General features: G+C 40.8%; 1 protein-coding gene across 3 annotated transcripts in view; it reads left to right on the forward strand.

Annotated features, from left to right (window-relative positions):
- The window catches only part of LOC106583158 (extended synaptotagmin-1), a 63,417-nt gene extending 42,251 nt beyond the window's left edge, over positions 1 to 21,166 (forward strand). For 2 of the 3 annotated variants that reach the window (XM_082967517.1, XM_082967518.1), the window contains exons 37-54: positions 214 to 360; positions 485 to 654; positions 782 to 920; positions 6,430 to 6,530; positions 6,770 to 6,911; positions 7,182 to 7,358; positions 7,662 to 7,744; positions 8,205 to 8,253; positions 8,764 to 8,853; positions 9,202 to 9,297; positions 9,870 to 9,941; positions 10,034 to 10,120; positions 13,113 to 13,259; positions 13,360 to 13,496; positions 13,763 to 13,894; positions 19,007 to 19,109; positions 19,380 to 19,429; positions 19,740 to 21,166. In XM_082967517.1, the coding sequence (XP_082823643.1) occupies positions 214 to 360; positions 485 to 654; positions 782 to 920; positions 6,430 to 6,530; positions 6,770 to 6,911; positions 7,182 to 7,358; positions 7,662 to 7,744; positions 8,205 to 8,253; positions 8,764 to 8,853; positions 9,202 to 9,297; positions 9,870 to 9,941; positions 10,034 to 10,120; positions 13,113 to 13,259; positions 13,360 to 13,496; positions 13,763 to 13,894; positions 19,007 to 19,109; positions 19,380 to 19,429; positions 19,740 to 19,767 (1,950 nt within the window). In that variant the 3' untranslated portion in view covers positions 19,768 to 21,166. Of the gene's footprint in view, positions 1 to 213; positions 361 to 484; positions 655 to 781; positions 921 to 6,429; positions 6,531 to 6,769; positions 6,912 to 7,181; positions 7,359 to 7,661; positions 7,745 to 8,204; positions 8,254 to 8,378; positions 8,684 to 8,763; positions 8,854 to 9,201; positions 9,298 to 9,869; positions 9,942 to 10,033; positions 10,121 to 13,112; positions 13,260 to 13,359; positions 13,497 to 13,762; positions 13,895 to 19,006; positions 19,110 to 19,379; positions 19,430 to 19,739 lie in introns of those variants that run through there. The other variant, XM_082967519.1, reaches the window with a different exon arrangement.
- Positions 21,167 to 21,588: the final 422 nt, after the last annotated feature.

Below are 21,588 nucleotides of genomic sequence, written 5' to 3' on the forward strand. Positions count from 1 at the left end.
CACAGTCACTGTTAAATGCAATTCATCCACACAAATCTCCCAACAGGGATATAAACCAATTTGTGCACACAATTTGAGAGAAATAAGCTTTTTGTGCGTATAGAACATTTCTGGGCTCTTTTATTTCAGCTCATGAAACATGGGACCAACACTTTACATGTTGCCTTTATGTTCATGTTCAGTGTAATTCACTCATTATTTATCTTTCTCTAGCTCTCCAGTGCTTGGGATCAGGCGATGGGTTCTCTGGTGCTACCAGTCAGAGAGCTGCTGTCAGAACCAAATCTGGACCTGGATCAGTGGCTGAGTCTGGATGGAGCCTCACCTGACAGTCAGATTCTACTGAGGGCTGAGCTTAAGGTGAGACACACTCACAAACATGTACCAACAATCAATGTTTTGGAGTGAGGGACAAAATGTGCACAGCCTATACAAAGCGCCACATGATGTACTTTAACTGCACTCGCCATGTTTTTGTTCACAGATCCTGAACTCGAAGATGACTGAGGGTGTTAGGGTACCACAAGGCTCTGTCTCAGGTCCAGAAATGATTATGAGTGGGAGTTACAGTGAGGAGAAGGAACAAATCACCATTGAGCAGCCAGTTACTGCAACCAATGGGGAGAAGCAACACAGTGAGGTGCCCACTGAGGAGTGAGTTTTTGGCTTGGCCCCTCCCAATATTAAAATAGTTCAATTGCAGTTATACATTTATTGCAAAAGTATGCAGTGTATGCAAATGATAAAACCCTTAAGTATATGGCTCTCTATGTGTTTTCAGAGATTTTGTAGTCTCCAGCCAACCCTCTATCTCTGAACGTGAGGAAGCAGAGGTTGTCTTTGAGGTCCCTAAAGAAGACCCCAGCCCTCCTGAGACACTCCCCACACACACCACCCCTGACCCCAGCTTTGATACTGAGGTGAGATACAGTATGTGGATGCCTCTGTATGCGTAATCCCTCGTGGGCAGATTCTGCATGCAGACCGAGAAATCTGTTTAGACATAATGGTATATGTAAGATAATGAGCAGCAGCAGTTCCAGTCTTTGGGTTTTTCTCACTGGTTATTTGGACATATCAAGATTTGGCGAAGGCGGTGCTTAACCTCTTGGGGCTAGGTGGGACGCTAGCGTGCCACCCGTGGTGCACTCCATCAACAGCAGGTGCATTTCAAGAGCGGCAAATTTGAATCCAAATAAATGTCAAAATTCAAATTTTTCAAAAATACAACTATTTTACACCATTTGAAAGATAAACATCTCCTTAATCTAACCACGTTTTACGATTTCAAAAAGGTTTTACGGCGAAAGCATAAATTTAGAGTATGTTAGGACAGTACATTTACAAGAGTTGTGTGTAATGTTTTGTCAAGTCAAAGACAGGGTCACCAAAACCATAAAACCAGCTAAAATGATGCACTAACCTTTTACAATCTCCATCAGATGACACTCCTATGACATTATGTTAGACAATGCATGCATTTTTAGTTCTATCAAGTTCATATTTATATCCAAAAACAGCGTTTTACTATGGCATTGATGTTGAGGAAATCGTTTCCCTCCAATAACCGGCAGTCAAGTCAGCGTCACAAATTAAATAATTAAAATTAGAAAACATTGGTAAAATATTATATTGTCATTTAAAGAATTATAGATTTACATCTTTTGAACGCAATCAACTTGCCAGATTTAAAAATAACCTTACTGGGAAATCACACTTTGCAATAATCTGAGCACTGCGCCCAGAAAAATACGCGTTGCGATACAGACTAGACGTCATGTTGGGGAGATCTAAAATCGAAAATACTATGTAAATAATCCATTACCTTTGATTCTCTTCATCAGATGTCACTTCCAGGTATCACAGGTCCATAACGAATGTAGTTTTGTTCAAAAAAGCTCATCATTTATGTCCAAAAATCTCCGTCTCGTTAGCACATGATGTAAGCCAGCCGGACTTCTCGTCATGAACGAGGGGAAAAAATATATTTCCGTTCGTTCAAACATGTCAAACGTTGTATAGCATAAATCATTAGGGCCTTTTTTAACCAGAACATGAATAATATTCAAGGTGGACGAATGCATACTCTTTTATAACGTATTGGAACGAGGGTACCCAACATGAACTCGCGCGTCAGAGTCTAATCGGCCATCACCGTTCCATGGCTCTTGTTCGGTCAGATCTCCCTCCAGAAGACTCAAAACACTTTGTAAAGGCTGGTGACATCTAGTGGAAGCAATAGGAAGTGCCAAAATATTCCTAAACCCCTGTGTTTTTCAATGGGATAGGTTTAAAGTCAATACAACACATCAGGTATCCACTTCCTGTCAGAAAATGTCTCAGGGTTTTGCCTGCCAAATGAGTTCTGTTATACTCACAGACACCATTCAAACAGTTTTAGAAACTTTAGAGTGTTTTCTATCCATATATAATAAGTATATGCATATTCTAGTTACTGGGTAGGATTAGTAACCAGATTAAATCGGGTACATTTTTTTTATCCAGACGTGCAAATGCTGCCCCCTAGCCCCAACAGGTTAAACAGCTTTACTTCGAGTGCTTCACGCGTTTGCCCACATGGAATTGGAAGGGGGATGGGGGGGCTTTGGCTGAGTTTCCTTTTGCAAGGGTGTGGACTAGAGGTCGACCGATTAATCGGAATGGCCGATTAATTAGGGCCGATTTCAAGTTTTCATAACAATCGGTAATTGGTCTTTTTGGTCACCGATTTGCCGATTTAAATAATTTTTTATTTATTATTATTTTACACCTTTATTTAACTAGGCAAGTCAGATTAAGAACACATTCTTATTTTCAATGACGGCCTAGGAACAGGGGTTAACTGCCTTGTTCAGGGGGGATTCGGGGATTCGTTTTTGCAACCTTCTGGTTACTAGTCCAACGCTCTAACCACCTGCCTTACATTGCACTCCACGAGGAGCCTGCATGGCAGGGTGTGACTACCTGTTACGCGAGGGCAGCAAGAAGCCAAGGTAAGTTGAATGCTAGCATTAAACGTATCTTATAAAAAACTGTCAATCTTAACATAATCACTAGTTAACTACACATTGTTGATGATATTACTAGTTTATTTAACGTGTCCTGCGTTGCATATAATCGATGCGGTGCCTGTTAATTTCTCATCGAATCACAGCCTACTTCGACAAACGGGTGATGATTTAACAAGCGCATTTGTGAATAAAGCACTGTCGTTGCACCAATGTACCTAACCATAAACATCAATGCCTTTCTTTAAAATCAATACACAAGTATATATTTTTGAACCTGCATATTTAGTTAATATTGCCTGCTAACATGAAATTGTGTCACTGTTCTTGCGTTCATTGCCTGGCGTGTTGTGAACTAATTTGCCAAAATTTTACGTAATTATGACATACCATTGAAGGTTGTGCAATGTAACAGGAATATTTAGACTTAGTGATGCCACCCGTTAGATAAAATACGGACCGGTTCCGTATTTCACTGAAAGAAAAAAACTTTTGTTTTCGAGATGATTGTTTCCGGATTCGACCATATTAATGACCTAAGGCTCGTATTTCTGTGTGTTTATTATATTATAATTAAGTCTATGATTTGATAGAGCAGTCTGACTGAGCAGTGGTAGGCACCAGCAGGCTCGTAAGCATTCATTCAAACAGCACTTTCGTGCATTTTGTCAGCAGCTCTTCGCAATGCATTGCGCTGTTTATGACTTCAAGCCTGTCAACTCCCAAGATTAGGCTGGTGTAACCGATGTGAAATGGCTAGCTAGTTAGCGGGTGCGCGCTAATAGCGTTTCAAACATCACTCGCTCTAAGACTTGGAGTAGTTGTTCCCCTTGCTCTGCATGGGTAACGCTGCTTCGAGGGTGGCTGTTGTCGATGTGTTCCTGGTTTGAGCCCAGGTAGGAGCGAGGAGAGGAACGGAAGCTATACTGTTACACTGGCAATACTAATGTGCCTATAAGAACATCCAATAGTCAAAGGTATATGAAATACAAATCGTATAGAGAGAAATAGTCCAATAATTCCTATAATAACTACAACCTAAAACTTCTTACCTGGGAATATTGAAGACTCATGTTAAAAGGAACCACCAGCTTTCATATGTTCCCATGTTCTGAGCAAGGAACATAAACGTTAGCTTTCTTACATGGCACATATTACACTTTTACTTTCTTCTCCAACACTTTGTTTTTGCATTATTTAAACCAAATTGAACATGTTTCATTATTTATTTGAGGCTAAATTGATTGTATTGATGTATTATATTAAGTTAAAATAAGTGTTCATTCAGTATTGTTGTAATTGTCATTATTACAAATAAATAAATACAAATCGGCCTATTAATCGGTAGCGGGGTTTTTGGCCCTCCAATAATCGGTATCGGCGTTGAAAAATCATAATCGGTCGACCTCTAGTGTGGACTTCGCAAACTGCCAGATCACTCCATTTCTAACACATATACAGTGAGGGAAAAAAGTATTTGATCCCCTGCTGATTTTGTACGTTTGCCCACTGACAAAGAAATGATCAGTCTATAATTTTAATGGTAGGTTTATTTGAACAGTGAGAGACAGAACAACAAAAAAATCCAGAAAAACGAATGTCAAAAATGTTATGAATTGATTTGCTTTTTAATGAGGGAAAAAAGTATTTGACCCCCTCTCAATCAGAAAGATTTCTGGCTCCCAGGTGTCTTTTATACAGGTAACGAGCTGAGATTAGGAGCACACTCTTAAAGGGAGTGCTACTAATCTCAGTTTGTTACCTGCATAAAAGACACCTGTCCACAGAAGCAATCAATCAATCAATCAGATTCCAAACTCTCCACCATGGCCAAGACCAAAGAGCTCTCCAAGGATGTCAGGGACAAGATTGTAGACGTACACAAGGCTGGAATGGGCTACAAGACCATCGCCAAGCAGCTTGGTGAGAAGGTGACAACAGTTGGTGCGATTATTCGCAAATGGAAGAAACACAAAAGAACTGTCAATCTCCCTCGGCCTGGAGCTCCATGCAAGATCTCACCTCGTGGAGTTGCAATGATCATGAGAATGGTGAGGAATCAGCCCCGAACTACACAGGAGGATCTTGTCAATGATCTCAAGGCAGCTGGGACCATAGTCACCAAGAAAACAATTGGTAACACACTACGCCGTGAAGAACTGAAATCCTGCAGCGCCCGCAAGGTCCCCCTGCTCAAGAAAGCACATATACATGCCCGTCTGAAGTTTGCCAATGAACATCTGAATGATTCAGAGGACAACTGGGTGAAAGTGTTGTGGTCAGATGAGACCAAAATGGAGCTCTTTGGCATCAACTCAACTCGCCGTGTTTGGAGGAGGAGGAATGCTGCCTATGACCCCAAGAACACCATCCCCACGTCAAACATGGAGGTGGAAACATTATGCTTTGTGGGTGTTTTTCTGCTAAGGGGACAGGACAACTTCACCGCATCAAAGGGACGATGGACGGGGCCATGTACCGTCAAATCTTGGGTGAGAACCTCCTTCCCTCAGCCAGGGCATTGAAAATGGGTCGTGGATGGGTATTCCAGCATGACAATGACCCAAAACACACGGCCAAGGCAACAAAGGAGTGGCTCAAGAAGAAGCACATTAAGGTCCTGGAGTGGCCTAGCCAGTCTCCAGACCTTAATCCCATAGAAAATCTGTGGAGGGAGCTGAAGGTTCGAGTTGCCAAACGTCAGCCTCGAAACCTTAATGACTTGGAGAAGATCTGCAAAGAGGAGTGGGACAAAATCCCTCCTGAGATGTGTGCAAACCTGGTGGCCAACTACAAGAAACGTCTGACATCTGTGATTGCCAACAAGGGTTTTGCCACCAATTACTAAGTCATGTTTTGCAGAGGGGGTCAAATACTTATTTCTCTCATTAAAATGCAAATCAATTTATAAAATTTTTGACATGCGTTTTTCTGGATTATTTTGTTGTTCTGTCTCTCACTGTTCAAATAAACCTACCATTAAAATTTTAGACTGATAATTTCTTTGTCAGTGGGCAAACGTACAAAATCAGCAGGGGATCAAATACTTTTTTCCCCTCACTGTAGACCCAGTAGTTAATCACGCAGATGACCAAATTATGCAAGATTTTATTTCTTTGTTAACAGTTAGCCTAGCGATAGGTAACCTAGCAGTTAAGAGCGTTGGGTCAGTAACCGATAGGTCGCTGGTTCGAAGCCCTGAAATGACTAGGTGAAATATCTGTTGATGTGCCCTTAAGCAAGGCACTTAACCCTAATTGCTCCTGTAAGTCGCTCTGGATAAGAGCATCTGCTAAATAACAACAACAACAAAAATGATGTATTCATGAGACATGTTATAATTGGTTTTGATAGGAATTGCATGGCAGGGGAAAAGCATTGACTGCAGGTGTAAGCATTGGAATGTGTTTTTGACCAACAGATAGAGGAGCCAGAAGAACCTGAGGAACCTATCACCATCACCCAACTGTCAGTCACAGCAGACACTGAGGAGCTCCAACCCTGGCACAGGCCAACGGCAGGGTGAGCTCCATTCAACAACACATCCAGAGAACTTTGCATGTACACTGACTTTGCATTGATAATCTTCAGTGTGGTGAAGCAACTATCAACATGCTGTGTGTGTGTGTGTGTGTGTGTGTGTGTGTGTGTGTGTGTGTGTGTGTGTGTGTGTGTGTGTGTGTGTGTGTGTGTGTGTGTGTGTGTGTGTGTGTGTGTGTGTGTGTGTGTGTGTGTGTGTGTGTGTGTGTGTGAATATTCAGATCTGTTACAGAGGACATTGCCAGAGCTACAGTGTCTAGCCTTCCTTCTGTGTCTGTACCTGAGGAAGCTGAGGCCATGCCTGATGTCATCCCTGAAACACGCCCTCCTCACACTACCCCTCACCCACGTTTTGGCACTGAGGTGGGTGCTTTACTCTAGGGACTATAAAAATGCTTTATATTACCAAGAACAAAAGTTCTAATTGAATAAAAAATATCTCAAGACCTTATATTGTTTGTATTTTGAGAATGATAGGATGCCTTCAAAAAAAAAAAATGCATGAAATGAAATTAAATGTATGCATTCACTACTGTAAGTCGCTCTGGATAAGAGCGTCCGCTAAATGGCTAAAATGTAAATGTGAAAAAAATGTTATAGTGTGCCACTGCAGTTCTGTTGTTTGTCCTGTAGGGGGTGCTGAGAATCCATGTACTGGAGGCCCAGGATCTGGTTGCCATGGATAAGCTGATGGGGGGCCTGAAGAAGGGCAAGAGTGACCCCTATGTCAAGATCAACATCGGAGGGGTCAAGTTTAAGAGTCATGTGATCAAGGAGAACCTCAACCCAACCTGGAACGAGATGTTTGAGGTATGGAGGGACTTGTAGTTTATTCAATTATTCTCCGTCGGCTGTTAAACTTTGTGCCCATTTAGATGAGCGATAAAACGGATTGTGCTGTACTGAAGAAAGTCAAAGTAATGCGTGTTAGGACAGACTTTTGATCTTTTGTACAATTACTGTATTTGGATGGCTTCTCTCATGTAAGAATATATCTGAGACATCTAGAAGTGTATGCCTTAGCTACCTTTCTGCCTTAATAACATGTAATAGTATTATTTATGTGTAGTTTTGTTGTTATTGATCTTGCCTGACGTATGTGTGTTTCCCCAGACGGTGCTGAACCCCCAGGCTGGTCAGGAGGTCCATGTAGAGCTGTATGATAAAGACATGGACAAGGATGACTTCCTGGGAAGGTGTGTTGTGACTGGCCCAACTATACACCGTTTAATCAGTAACCTGCTATTGATAGTTAAGGAATACGTCCCCAAGGGCACCCTATTACCTGTATAGTACACAACTTTTGACCAGAGTTCTATGGTCCCTAGTCAAAAGTAGTGCACTAAATATGGAATAGGGTGCTATTTGAGATGCACACAAAATAAGACTTATACTTTCATGCATTTTGGTCTCATGGTGGATGAAATGTTTGAAATATAAGATATGGTTCTACTTTTCTACTTTCACATATGAAATATATATATAAATGTTCACAAGAATGCAATTCCTTTTTGAAATGTTGCCAAAGGGGGGGGGGGGGGGGTGTGTGTGTGTGTGTGTGTGTGTGTGTGTGTGTGTGTGTGTGTGTGTGTGTGTGTGTGTGTGTGTGTGTGTGTGTGTGTGTGTGTGTGTGTGTGTGTGTGTGTGTGTGTGCAGGTTTATGATTAGGCTGAGTGATGTCATCAGTTCCCAGTACACAGACCAGGTGAGTCAGTGTACTGAGATATTTACTTCTCTTTCTAGCCTGTCTGCCATGTGAGGTCATTACTGTTGTCACAGCTTCACTTTATTTTCCATCTTTATTTTATTGTGTATATTTCTGTGTTTCAGTGGTACACTCTGAATGATGTGTGTTTCTGTTCCAGTGGTACACTCTGAATGATGTGTGTTTCTGTTCCAGTGGTACACTCTGAATGATGTGTGTTTCTGTTCCAGTGGTACACTCTGAATGATGTGTGTTTCTGTTCCAGTGGTACACTCTGAATGATGTGTGTTTCTGTTCCAGTGGTACACTCTGAATGATGTGTGTTTCTGTTCCAGTGGTACACTCTGAATGATGTGTGTTTCTGTTCCAGTGGTACACTCTGAATGATGTGTGTTTCTGTTCCAGTGGTACACTCTGAATGATGTGTGTTTCTGTTCCAGTGGTACACTCTGAATGATGTGTGTTTCTGTTCCAGTGGTACACTCTGAATGATGTGTGTTTCTGTTCCAGTGGTACACTCTGAATGATGTGAAGTCAGGTCGTGTTCACCTGGTACTGGAGTGGGTACCAACGGTATCACAACCAGACAGACTGGATCAGGTAAGTTATATTCTTCCTGTTTCAGTTTCTTCTGCCTCCCCATCTCTCTCATTCCCTGTTATTGTCTTTTCTTTCACTGAGTTTGATTTAACCCTCTCTTGCCTCCCCCTATTGCTCTCTCTCATACAATCATCCTATGACATATTCATACTGTTTACATAAGAAGGAAGTCTTCCTGCATCCAGAATGCAGTTGACTCAAATTACATAACTCATATGAGGCTTTTGTATTTGTATTTATTAGGGATTCCCCCCCCACCCCCCACCCCCCCACCCCACTTAACAATTAAATAGCACAGCATTAGGTTGAAAGATGTGTCATTTTAACTCTTTTCTCTCCATGTTCCAGGTGCTGCAGCTGCAGTCTCTCCAGTCCTACCAGAACAAGGCTGTTCCCTCTGCTGCTCTGCTCTTCGTCTACATGGACAGAGCCCACTCACTGCCTGTGAGTCACCTTTCACTTCTGATATTGTGATGTTACCATGATCTTTATAGCCTACTGTTGTCTGATGTTTGTAATAAACTGCGATGATTCGCAAAGTTGTTTCCTTTTAAGTCTGTAGACACTTGTTCTCTTGTGTTGTGTAGTTTATTTCATTGGCGAGATATGACCTCAGTGTTATAGATGCAATATGCAGAAATCGCTCTGGCAAATCCTGGTTGCTAAAATTAAAATAGTTAGACTAATTTCAGTTTATGTGACAAAACAAGCAATGTATAGTGTAGAGAATCATTGCACCATCTAAACTGCTGTGAAATATATTTTCAATAACCAAAAATATTGTTTTTTCAGCTATCTGAAGCTGGTGAATGAAACTTATGATCGGGAAGTATAGAAATAGTGCATAGAACAGATCTACTGCTTCTTAGACTTGCTTTCAATGAGAATGACAAATATATAACTCATATTTCTAAAAAGTTACATATTACAGCTTTAATTGTCTTATGATCAAGATTTGATGGTATCATATTATGTCACTGAGTTACCCATAGTGACATATCTCTGTGTGTTTGTAGATGAAGAAAAGTGGGAAGGAGCCAAAGGCTGGAGCTGAGCTTGTTCTGGGAGAGACAACATATAGAACCAAGGTGAGATTCTCATCTCACAAGATCATGCTTGTAATTTGTCTTAGATTGACCAAATAACATCTCCTTTCCCTATCTCCTCGATCTCTCTGAAGGTGTGTGATCGCACCAACTCTCCCCAGTGGGATGAGGCTTTCTACTTCCTGGTTCGGGATCCCAAAGAAGAGATGCTCATAGTGAAGGTGAGAGGTTGTTTATTTGTGATTGCAAGCACTTTGCTTCCTGTTTTATTACTGATTTAAAACACAATACGATTTCTTTATTGTCCACCCATGTTTAAGTGTTGTTCAAGTCAGGACATCAGTGTTAATCTTGTCAACAATAACTATGACGAAAAACGACCTATTTTTCCTGACTAAACTCAGCAAAAAAAGAAACGTTCTCTCACTGTCAACTGTGTTTATTTTCAGCAAACTTAACATGTGTAAATATTTGTATGAACATAAGATTCAACAACTGAGACATAAACTGAACAAGTTTCACAGACATGTGACTAACAGAAATGGGGGGGGGGGGGGGGGGGCAAAATCAAAAGTAACAGTCAGTATCTGATGTGGCCACCAGCTGCATTAAGTACTGCAGTGCATCTCCTCCTCATGGACTACACCAGATTTGCCAGTTCTTTATGTGAGATGTTACCCCACTCTTCCACCAAGGCACCTGCAAGTTTCCAGACATTTTGGGGGGGAATGGCCCTAGCCCTCACCCTCCGATCCAACAGGTCCCAGACGTGCTGAATGGGATTGAGATCCGGGCTCTTCGCTGGCCATGGCAGAACACTGACATTCCTGTCTTGCAGGAAATCACACACAGAACGAGCAGTATGGCTGGTGGCATTGTCATGCTGGAGGGTCATGTCAGGATGAGCCTGCAGGAAGGGTACCACATGAGGGAGGAGGATGTCTTCTCTGTAATGCGCAGCGTTGAGATTGCCTGCAATGACAACAAGCTCAGTCCGATGATGCTGTTACACACCGCCCCAGACCATGACGGACCCTCCACCTCCAAATTGATCCCACTCCAGAGTACAGGCCTCGGTGTAACGCTCATTCCTTCGGCGATAAACGCGAATCCGACCATCACCCCTGGTGAGACAAAACCGCGACTTGTCAGTGAAGAGCACTTTTTGCCAGTCCTGTCTGGTCCAGCGACGGTGGGTTTGTGCCCATAGGCGACGTTGTTGCCGGTGATGTCTGGTGAGGACATGCCTTACAACAGGCCTACAAGCCCTCAGTCCAGCCTCTCTCAGCCTATAGCGGACAGTGTGAGCACTGATGGAGGGATTGTGCGTTCCTGGTGTAACTCGGGCAGTTGTTGCCATCCTGTACCTGTCTCGCAGGTGTGATGTTCGGATGTACCGATCCTGTGCAGGTGTTGTTACACGTGGTCTGCCACTGCGAGGACGATCAGCTGTCTGTCCTGTCTCCCTGTAGCGCTGTCTTTGGCGTCTCACAGTACGGACATTGCAATTTATTGCCCTGGCCACATCTGCAGTCCTCATGCGTCCTTGCAGCATGCCTAAGGCAAGTTCACACAGATGAGCAGGGACCCTGGGCATCTTTCTTTTTGTGTTTTTCAGAGTCAGTAGAAAGGCCTCTTTAGTGTCCTAAGTTTTCATGACTGTGACCTTAATAGTCTACTGTCTGTAAGCTGTTAGTGTCTTAATGACCGTTCCACATGTGCATGTTCATTAATTGTTTATGGTTCATTGAACAAGCATGGGAAACAGTGTTTAAACCCTTTACAATGAACATCTGTTTAATTATTAGTATTTTTACGAATTATCTTTGAAAGACAGGGTCCTGAAAAAGGGACGTTTCATTTTTTGCTGAGTTTATGACAATAACAAGCCGAGATGCCCTGGAAAACTATTACAAATTACTTTTCATGAGACTGACATTTTATTTCACATGACATTCGGACCGCAGCACGAGAGAGAGAAAGATGATGGTAGAGAAATAAACATTACATTCTCTGGCAACAGCTCAGGTGGACAATCCTGCTGTCAGCATGACAATTGCACGCTCCCTAAAAACTTAAGATCTGTGGCATTGTGTTTTGTGACAAAACTGCACATTTTAGAGTGGCCTTTTATTGTCCCCAGCACAAGATGCACCTGTGTAATGATCATGCTGTTTAATCAGCTTCTTGATATGCCACACCTGTCTGGTGGATGGATTATCTTGGCAAAGGAGAAATGCTCACTAACAGGGATGTAAACACATTTGAGAGAAATAAGGTTTTTGTGTGTATGGGAAACTGTTGGGATCTTTTATTTCAGCTCATGAAATATAGGACCAACGCTTTACATGTTGCGTTTGTATTTTGTTCCGTATAGTTGTAGCTCAGTTGGTAGAGCATGGTGTTTGCAACGCCAGGGTTGTGGGTTCGATTCCCACGGGGGGCCAGTAGGAAAAAAAAAAAGTCGCTCTGGATAAGAGCGTCTGCTAAATGACTAAAATGTAAAATGTAAATGTACTTTTGACCCCCCTCCCCCCCCCCACCTATTCCATTTCTGTTAGTCACATGTCTGTGAAACTTGTTCAGTTTATGTCTCAGTTGTTGAATCTTATGTTCATACAAATATTTACACATGTTAAGTTTGCTGAAAATAAACACAGTTGACAGTGAGAGAACGTTTCTTTTTTTGCTGAGTTTAGTTTTAGTCAGGAAAAATAGGTTGTTTTTCGTCATAGTTATTGTTGATCAGTTTGGTTGGACGGCCAGCTCTAGGCATAGGCAGAGTCTGGGTAGTTCCATATTTTTTCCATTACCCAATGATGGATGCACCTGAGCTCAGTTTGGAGGGTCATTGCAAAGGTGTGTGAATACTTATGTAAATTAGATATTTATGTATTTCATTTTCAATAAATTTGCTAACATTTCTAAAAACATGGGGATAGTAGGCCTAGTTGAACAAGGCTATCTGAATGTGCACATGATGGAAGTTAGTGGTAGCCTAAATATTCATTATGTAGTAGAAAAAATATGCACTGACTATTCTGTGACTAAAATGGCTGTGACTAAAACGAGACAAAAATTGTCCAGTTTTAGTTGACTGATAACTGAAACTAACAAAGGATGAAATGACTAAAATGTGAGCATACTGCAGCATATTACAGATTGAGAAACTAAAGTATGTCTATTGTCAATGGCCCATCTCTCTACATGCAGCTCTCCAGTGCTTGGGATCAGGCAATGGGCTCTCTGGTGCTACCAGTCAGAGAGCTGCTTTCAGAACCAGATCTGGTCCTGGATCAGTGGCTGAGTCTGGATGGAGCCTCACCTGACAGTCAGATTCTACTGAGGGCTGAACTCAAGGTGAGACACACACACACACACACACACACACACACACACTTCTATATCCTCAATTGTTTTTCTGTTGAAATTACTACTTACGAAATGTATCTTTCAACAGATTCTGGACTCTAAAATGGTGGACCTGATAGGTCATGGAATTCTTCCGTGTGCTGCAGGAAACTGTGGGCAGGTGAAGCTGTCTCTCTCCTATGCCTCAAAGAAGAAGAAACTGACCATCACAGTCCACGCCTGCAGGTTTGCGTCTGAGTGTCTGTATCATTCATATCTCCACCATGTCATATAGCAAGAGCCCAGAGTTAGTTAGGTGACATGATGGTCAGCAAAAACTACTGCCCCTTACATATAGCATAGCTTTAAACTCATTGCTAAAGAAGGGGTCCCTTCCTGTAATGATATCCCTATCATACATTTTCAAAAGAATCCTCATACTGTACCGCTTTCTCTTACCTTACCAATTGTCAACACTTTTTAAGGCCATGGATCATATGTTATGTGTATAGGGATCTGGAGTCGTCCAGTAAAGACGGTCTAGACACCTACGTCTCCCTCATGCTGCTGCCAGACAAAAACAAGGCCACCAAGAGGAAGACAAGCATCAAGAAGAGAGACCTCAACCCAGAGTATAATGAAAGGTGTGTGATGTTATCAGCATTGGCGTGTGTGTCAGGGTTTCCGTTAGGAAAATGTGGTGCCCGACAAGCGACTGGGAAGATTTTAATTTATCGGACATTTGAGAAATTGACCGTTCATCGATATGCATTGGGTGCATATCCCAGGGCGTCCACTCTCGCAGCCAGCGCCATCAATAAACAAGGGATATTGGCCAAATGAGCCACATTTACATGTCCTTAAAAACAGCCTGTAACAAATTGCCAAAACACAATTCCTTGTGTTTCAATGTGTAGCATATACAAACGATATAGCCTATTGTTTTATTAGTTTTTACTTTCCTAAAACAATAATTGTCCACCTCACAGTTCAGCTGTACGATATAGAGATAAATATGCCGGCGGCATGCTACGACACCGACATGCTTTTCTTTATCCTTGTCAGATAGGCTACTGCGTCTGCTATACAGATATAGGCGTATAGAAAGACACTAATTCGTAAATTTTCTATCAGAATATTTTTTATAAAGATAAGCATTATGTTGTTAGATTATAGGAGTAACACTGGTAGGCCTAAAACATTCTTCATCACCTCAAGATCAACTGTCGAAGTCAGTTGGAGCGCCAGTACACACTGCCTTCATATCATAGGTCTGCAGTATAACAGGCTAATAGCCACACCAAACCTTGACAAAAGTTTCTAAACTTTATTAGGGTAAAATAAATAGTAAGTCAAGCAATTGTTTACAGGGAAAATACGAGCAGGATATTATACAGTTGGAACTTAATTTGGTCAAAGAAAATGGCTCAACAGAATGAAGCAAAACACTTGCTGTCACGCTCTGACCATAGAGAGCCTGTTTTTTCTCTATGTTGGTTAGGTCGGGGTGTGACTAGGGTGGGTATCTAGGTTGTTCTGTTTCTATGTTGGCCTGGTATGGTTCCCAATCAGAGGCAGCTGTTTATAGTTGTCTCTAATTGGGGATCATATTTAGGCAGCCATTTCCCCACTGTGGGATCTTGTTTCTGTGTAGTTGCCTATGAGCACTGCTTGAGCTTCACGTATCGTTTATTCTTTATTGTTTTGTGCGTTTCACTTAAATAAAATATGTGGAACCCAGATCACGCTGCACATTGGTCCGAGTATGCTTCCAGTTCGTACGACGAGCGTGACACTTGCGAACTGGTTTAAACCTTCTAAAAAATGTTGAAATGTTTATATTGCAGAAATTACCAAGAAAGGCTAGTGCCTAATGATATCTATTTTACAACAGCCCTATTAATAACCATCTTAAACTAAATATAGAGCACACAATTAAAAAGATAGATCAAACAATTTAGCCAATGAAAACATGTTTTGTATATTTAAAGAATTGGTTTAGATAGTAAATAGGCTTACAATAATAAAAATGTAATTTAAAAAAAGTTACAAATTGCATCCTACCTGCATAGTGAATTGCACAGTAGCCTGCATTTGGACACACCAACGTTCTTCTCATTTTTATCCACTACAACATGAAAACTTGTCCATACGGAGGACTTTCCCCTTGTAGGCTTTTCACTATAGGCATACTCTCTAACTTTTGTTTTACTTCAATGAAAAAGGCCTTCATCTTCGCAATCAACAGTAACCCAAGGCTTCTCTCTCGCTGTCTCCTCAGCAGCGCGCATGTAAGGCAACGTGCAAGGAGTGAGAGAATAGTGCTGAGAACAGTGCCTTGAGAATGTATTATGTGACAGCCTGAGTTGAAAATTGATTAAATTGAGATATGTTGTCACTGGCCTAAGAACAATACCCCATAATGTCAAAGTGGAATTATGTTTTTCGAAATTTTTGTAATTAATTAAAAATTAAAAGCTGAATTGTCTTGAGTCCATAAGTACTCAACCCCTTTGTTATGGCAAGCCTAACAAAGGATTACTTTATCCTATCCCAGGTATTCCTTAAAGAGGTGGGGTTTCAGGTGTCTCCGGAAGGTGGTGATTTACTCCGCTGTCCTGGCGTCGTGAGGGAGCTTGTTCCACCATTGGGGTGCCAGAGCAGCGAACAGTTTTGTATTATCTGTAAGGTCCCTCTGTTGAGCAGTTATTTTCAAACACAGATTCAACCACAAAGACCAGGGAGGTTTTCCAATGCCTCGCAAAGAAGGGCACCTATTGGTAGATTACAAAAAAAACATTGAATATCCGTTTGAGCATTGTGAAGTTATTAATAACACTTTGGATGGTGTATCAATACACTCAGTCACTACAAAGATACCTGCCTCCTTTCTAACTCAGCTGCCGGAGAGGATGGAAACCGCTCAGGGATTTCACAATAAGGTCAATGGTGACTTTAAAACAGTTACAATGGCTGTGATAGAAAAAAACTGAGAATGGATAAACATTGTAGTTACTCCACAAAACTAACCTAAATGACAGTGAAAAGAAGGAAGCCTGTACAGAATACAAATATTCAAAAACATGCATCCTGTTTGCAATAAGATACTAAAGTAAACTGCAAAAAACTTGGCAAAGAAATTAAGTTTATGTCCTAAATCGAAAGCGGTATGTTTGGGGCAAATCCAACACAACACATCACTGAGTACCACTTTTCATATGTCCAAGCATGGTGGTGGCTGGATCATGTTATGGGTGTGCTTGTCATCGGCAAGGACTAGGGATTTTTTTATGATAAAACAAAATGGAATAGGCAAAATCCTAGAGGAAAACCTGGTTCACTCTGCTTTCCAACAGACACTGGGAGACAAATTCACCTTTCAGCAGGACAATAACCTAATACAAGGCCAAATATACCCTGGAGTTGCTTACCAAGACGACATTGAATGTTCCTGAGTGGTCTAGTTACAGTTTTGGCTTAAATCGTCTTGAAACTCTATGGCAAGACTTGAAAATGGCTGTCTAGCAATGACAGACAGACCAAGTTGACAGAACTTAACTTCTATGGGCTACGTGGGACGCTAGCGTCTGCAGGACACAGCCAGTGAAATATCAGGGCGGCAAATTCAAAAACAACAACAAAATGTCATAATTCAACTTTCTCAAACATACAAACTATTTTACACCATTTTAAAGATACACTTCTCCTTGTTGTAACCACATTGTCCGATTTCAAAAAGGCTTTACAGCTAAAGCAAAACATTAGATTATGTTAGGAGAGTACATAGACAAAAATAATCACACAGCCATTTTCCAAGCAAGGACATGTGTCAATAAAACCCAAAACACAGCTAAATGAAGCACTAACCTTTGACGATCTTCATCAGAAGACACTCCTAGGACATTATGTTACACAATACATGTATGTTTTGTTCGATAAAGTTCATATTTATATCCAAAAACAGCATTTTACATTGGCGCATGATGTTCAGAAAATGTATTCCCACCAAAACTTCCAGTGAATGTGCACATCAATTTACAAAAATACTCATCATAAACGTTGACAAAATATATAACAATTATTTAAAGAATTATAGATAGACTACTCCAGGATGCAACCGCTTTGTCAGATTTTAAAATAGCTTTACGGAGAAAGCACATTTTTCAATAATCTGAGTACAAAGCTCAGCCATCACAGAGAGCTATACAGACACCCGCCAAGTTCGAGGCAACCTAAACTCAGAATTAGTATTAGAAATATTCTCTTACCTTTGCTGATCTTCATCAGAATGCACTCCCAGGACTGCTACTTCCACAAGAAATGTTGTTTTTGTTCGAAATAATACATATTTATGTCCAAATACCTCTGTTTTGTTCATGCGTTCAGAGCAAAGGCATAACGCGCGAGCGCGGTACCAGAGACGAAAAGTTAAAATGTTCCATTACTGTACTTAGAAGCATGTCAAACGCTGTTTAAAATCAATCTTTATGGTATTTTTAACGTAAAATTGCGATAATATTCCAACCGGACAATAGCGTATTCATTCAAGGAGAAAAAGAAGGAACGGCGCGCTCGCGTGACTGCGCATATCCAATCCCTTTGTCCACAGGCAGTCCACTCAGTAACTGAGCTCCTATTATCTGCCCAGTAACAGGAGAAGGCTGAAACAACTTTCTGAAGGCTTATGACAGCCAATGGAAGCCTTTGGAAGTGCAACGTAACCCCACAGATACTGTCGTTTCGAAAGGGACTAGAAAGAATAACTACAATTCTCAGATCCTCCACTTCCTGGTTGACTTTTTCTCAGGTTTTTGCCTGCCATATGAGTTCTGTTATACTCACAGACACCATTCAAACAGTTTTAGAAACTTCAGAGTGTTTTCTATCTAAATCTAATAATAATATGCATATTCTAGTTTCTGGGCCAGAGTAGTAACCTGTTTAAATTGTGTACGTTTTTCATCCGGCCGTGAAAATACTGCCCCCTAGCCCAGACAGGTTAAAGAACTTTTAAAATAATAATTTGCAAAGCTCTTACACTTATCCTGAAAGATTCACAGCTGTAATCGCTGCCAATGGTGATTGTAACATGTATTGACTCAGGAGGTTGAATACTTACCTAACCAAGATATATTAGTGTTTTATTTCTTATCAATTTTAACATTTGTAAAAAAATGTTTCTTCCACTTTGACATTCGTTTTTTTGTGTAGATTGTTGACCAAAAAAATTACAATTAAATCAATTTTAATCTAACTTTGTAACACAGAATGCAGCCCTCTACAATTTTATTAATTGGCTTTTCATTTATTTTATCTGCCAAAAGCCATCAATTACCGGCTAACGGTAACCCTGGTGTGTGTGTGTGTGTGTGTGTGTGTGTGTGTGTGTGTGTGTGTGTGTGTGTGTGTGTGTGTGTGTGTGTGTGTGTGTGTGTGTGTGTGTGTGTGTGTGTGTGTGTGTGTGTGTGTGTGTGTGTGTGTGTGTGTGTGTGTGTGTGTGTGTTGATCCTCGTGGGTACTGGAAATCCCCAAAAGGATAGTAAACCAAGGAAGATTCTCTCTCGTGGGGACATTTCCCAGGTCCCCACGAGGACAAAGGCTATTTTAAGATTAGGGGTCATGTTTAGGGAAAATAGGATTTTGAATGCAAATCAATTTTAGGTCCCCACAATGATTGTGTGTGCGCAACTCAACAGAGTCATTTGAACCTGTGGCGGCAGAATGTAACTGTATTTTCCTCCTGTCTCTCTGTGTAGGTTTGAGTTTGAGCTGTCTGTGGAGGAGGCCAGGCGCAGGCATCTGAGTGTGTCGGTGAAGAACAGCAAAGCCTCCTTCAGGAGCAGCGATCTCATTGGACAGGTCATCCTGGACTTGGATTACTGCTTCTGCTATTATGGCTATACTATACTCATCATACTGTACTATACTGATCATACTGTACTATATCAGCTGGGTAATTTTGGAGTGAACATGGGTGTCTCTACTTTTTACAAGCAATGCTCACCTTTCTCACCTGGTGCAGATGATTCTTCTGTTCCACTCAAGCAATATCATGACAGTATTATGTAAATACCACTTGTTCAGAATGGTGAATACTAATACATATTAACACCAAACTGTCTTTTTCAGGTGCAGATAGAGCTGGCTCAGATTGACCTGGCCTCAGGGGTCACAGAATGGTGAGTAGTAGCCATAAAACAGAAATTGAGTGACTAGTGCCTAGATTCAATTCGGAATGGGGAAGATCTGAAATAGAAATTGAAAGGCAATGTTCCCACGTTTGTGGAGACTGCAGTCACGGTAAACACTGCATATGTCGGCTCAATCAGAAATGACCTTTAAATCTAAATCACGCTATTACGCAGATCTTCCGCGCTCCGGATTTAATTTAGCCCTTAAGGTCGGTTGACCGAAATTTGTACATTTGTACTGTTATTATGTTTGCATCTTCTCATTGGACATCAACTATTTAATCCTCCTCTCCCCCAGGTTTGACTTGAAAGAGGAAGCTGAATAGTGGATCTGTCTGCAGCTGTCATACCTGTTATACCACAGGGTTAAAGTTCACCTGTACAGCCTAACTCACGCTGATGCCTTCCCCCACCTACCTACCACTGCTGCAGCCTTCCCTGTCCTATCACCTGTCTGCCTGTTAATGTCTATCTCTAAATATCCACATATCAATATTATCACTAAAGACAGGGCTCAATTGGTCAGAACCTGGATTGAACCAGGAGAAAGTCTGTATTATATAGTTTAAGCTGAAGTTTATACCTAGTATTAATAGTTATTAAGTAATAGTTATGAAGGTCAAAATGTGTATATACTTATGAAAAGGTTGAAGGTTATACCTGCATACTTTAAGAACTGATGAGGGTTATACCTGTTTATGAAGGTTACTTTTGAAGTTTACATTAATAACTTGTTAGGGATATTTGAAGATCATATGAAGGTTATGTACGTTAAAGGTTAATGTACTAATGAACGATAGCTACATGCATTTATCTTGTTTAAGTAATATCAGTAAGGAAGGAGTTCATATTATCAAGGTAAAGAGACTCTTGCCTGATCCAGGAAGTGAATAGGGACCAGCATGCGTTTTCAGTATACGGTATCAGATTGCTTACAAGTTATTTGATAATACCAAAGTAACAATCATTTTGGAAGATATATCAGGGAATTCCATTATGTATTATGGAATGTTTGCTGTGGAATATTGTTAAGTATGTTAATACTAATAGAAGGATAATGAGGAAGTAACATTTTAAGTATAGTATGAGTCCTTGCGTATTCAGAGAGAGCGAGCGAGAGAGAAAAATCAGGTCCGGGACATGGTAGCACGTCCGGTGAACAGTACACTTTAACCAAATCCTTTACTCAGTGTCTAGTCAGGAACCTCCCTTATTAAAAGAGCATCGATTTTACTTTGCCTTATGTTATCACGAGACTTCTATAGTATATACTGTACCAATGATATAAACAGTACTGCCATCCATGCATTATCCATGTGAAATTCAGCCAATTATCAAAGTCACTCTGATGATACAGATTACAGATACTGACCAGTGAGGTTCAAAAGTGTGTCATGGAGTGTTACCAGTTATTCATTTCTAACTAATACAAAAAAAGTATTTATCTGTTGCCATTTTTATTTTATGTCATATTGTTGATGCATTCCATTCCATTTTGCTACATCATATATTTTTGTTTGCACTTAAGACATTTTACTTGCCCTTGTGTTATTACGCTGCTTTGTGTTTTACATTTGTTTTGATGTGTATCTTTTTTTTTTTACAGCAGTCAAATATTTTTTTAACACATTACAATTGTGCATCTATTCATCCTTTCTAGCAGGGTTGTGCTCAATTCAGAATGGAAGGAATGCCTCAAATTCCAATAAAATGTGTGAATTTTAATTGAAGTAGTAAACAGGATATATTCTTTGGTACCTGGAAGTGTGACTGTCAGATTCAATTCAACTTATGTTTTATGACTGAGTAGAATGTCTTTCAATTGCACTGAATTCAATTCAAATCTGAAAAAGAAAGATGATCATAAAATCACAGTGTGCATCGTGGCAGTCAAATATACAGTTTTTGCACCCAAAAAATGATTTGTGGTCTTATCTATCATACATATGAGTATTTTATAACTGTTGCAATCTTACTATCATGATAACGATCAGCGGTAACTACAGAACCAATCTGCAGCCCTGAGAAGTGAACCTGGACCGCAAGAACCTGATAAGTCAACTTGCAGCATCAAAAATACCTTTTCTGTAAAATTGCCTTTGTCAAGGTGTCCCCCTCCTCTCCGACCTAGTAGCTAGCTGGAAATG

This window comes from Salmo salar, chromosome 22 (assembly GCF_965601325.2).
Source record: "Salmo salar chromosome 22, fSalSal1, whole genome shotgun sequence".
NCBI lineage: Eukaryota > Metazoa > Chordata > Actinopteri > Salmoniformes > Salmonidae > Salmo > Salmo salar.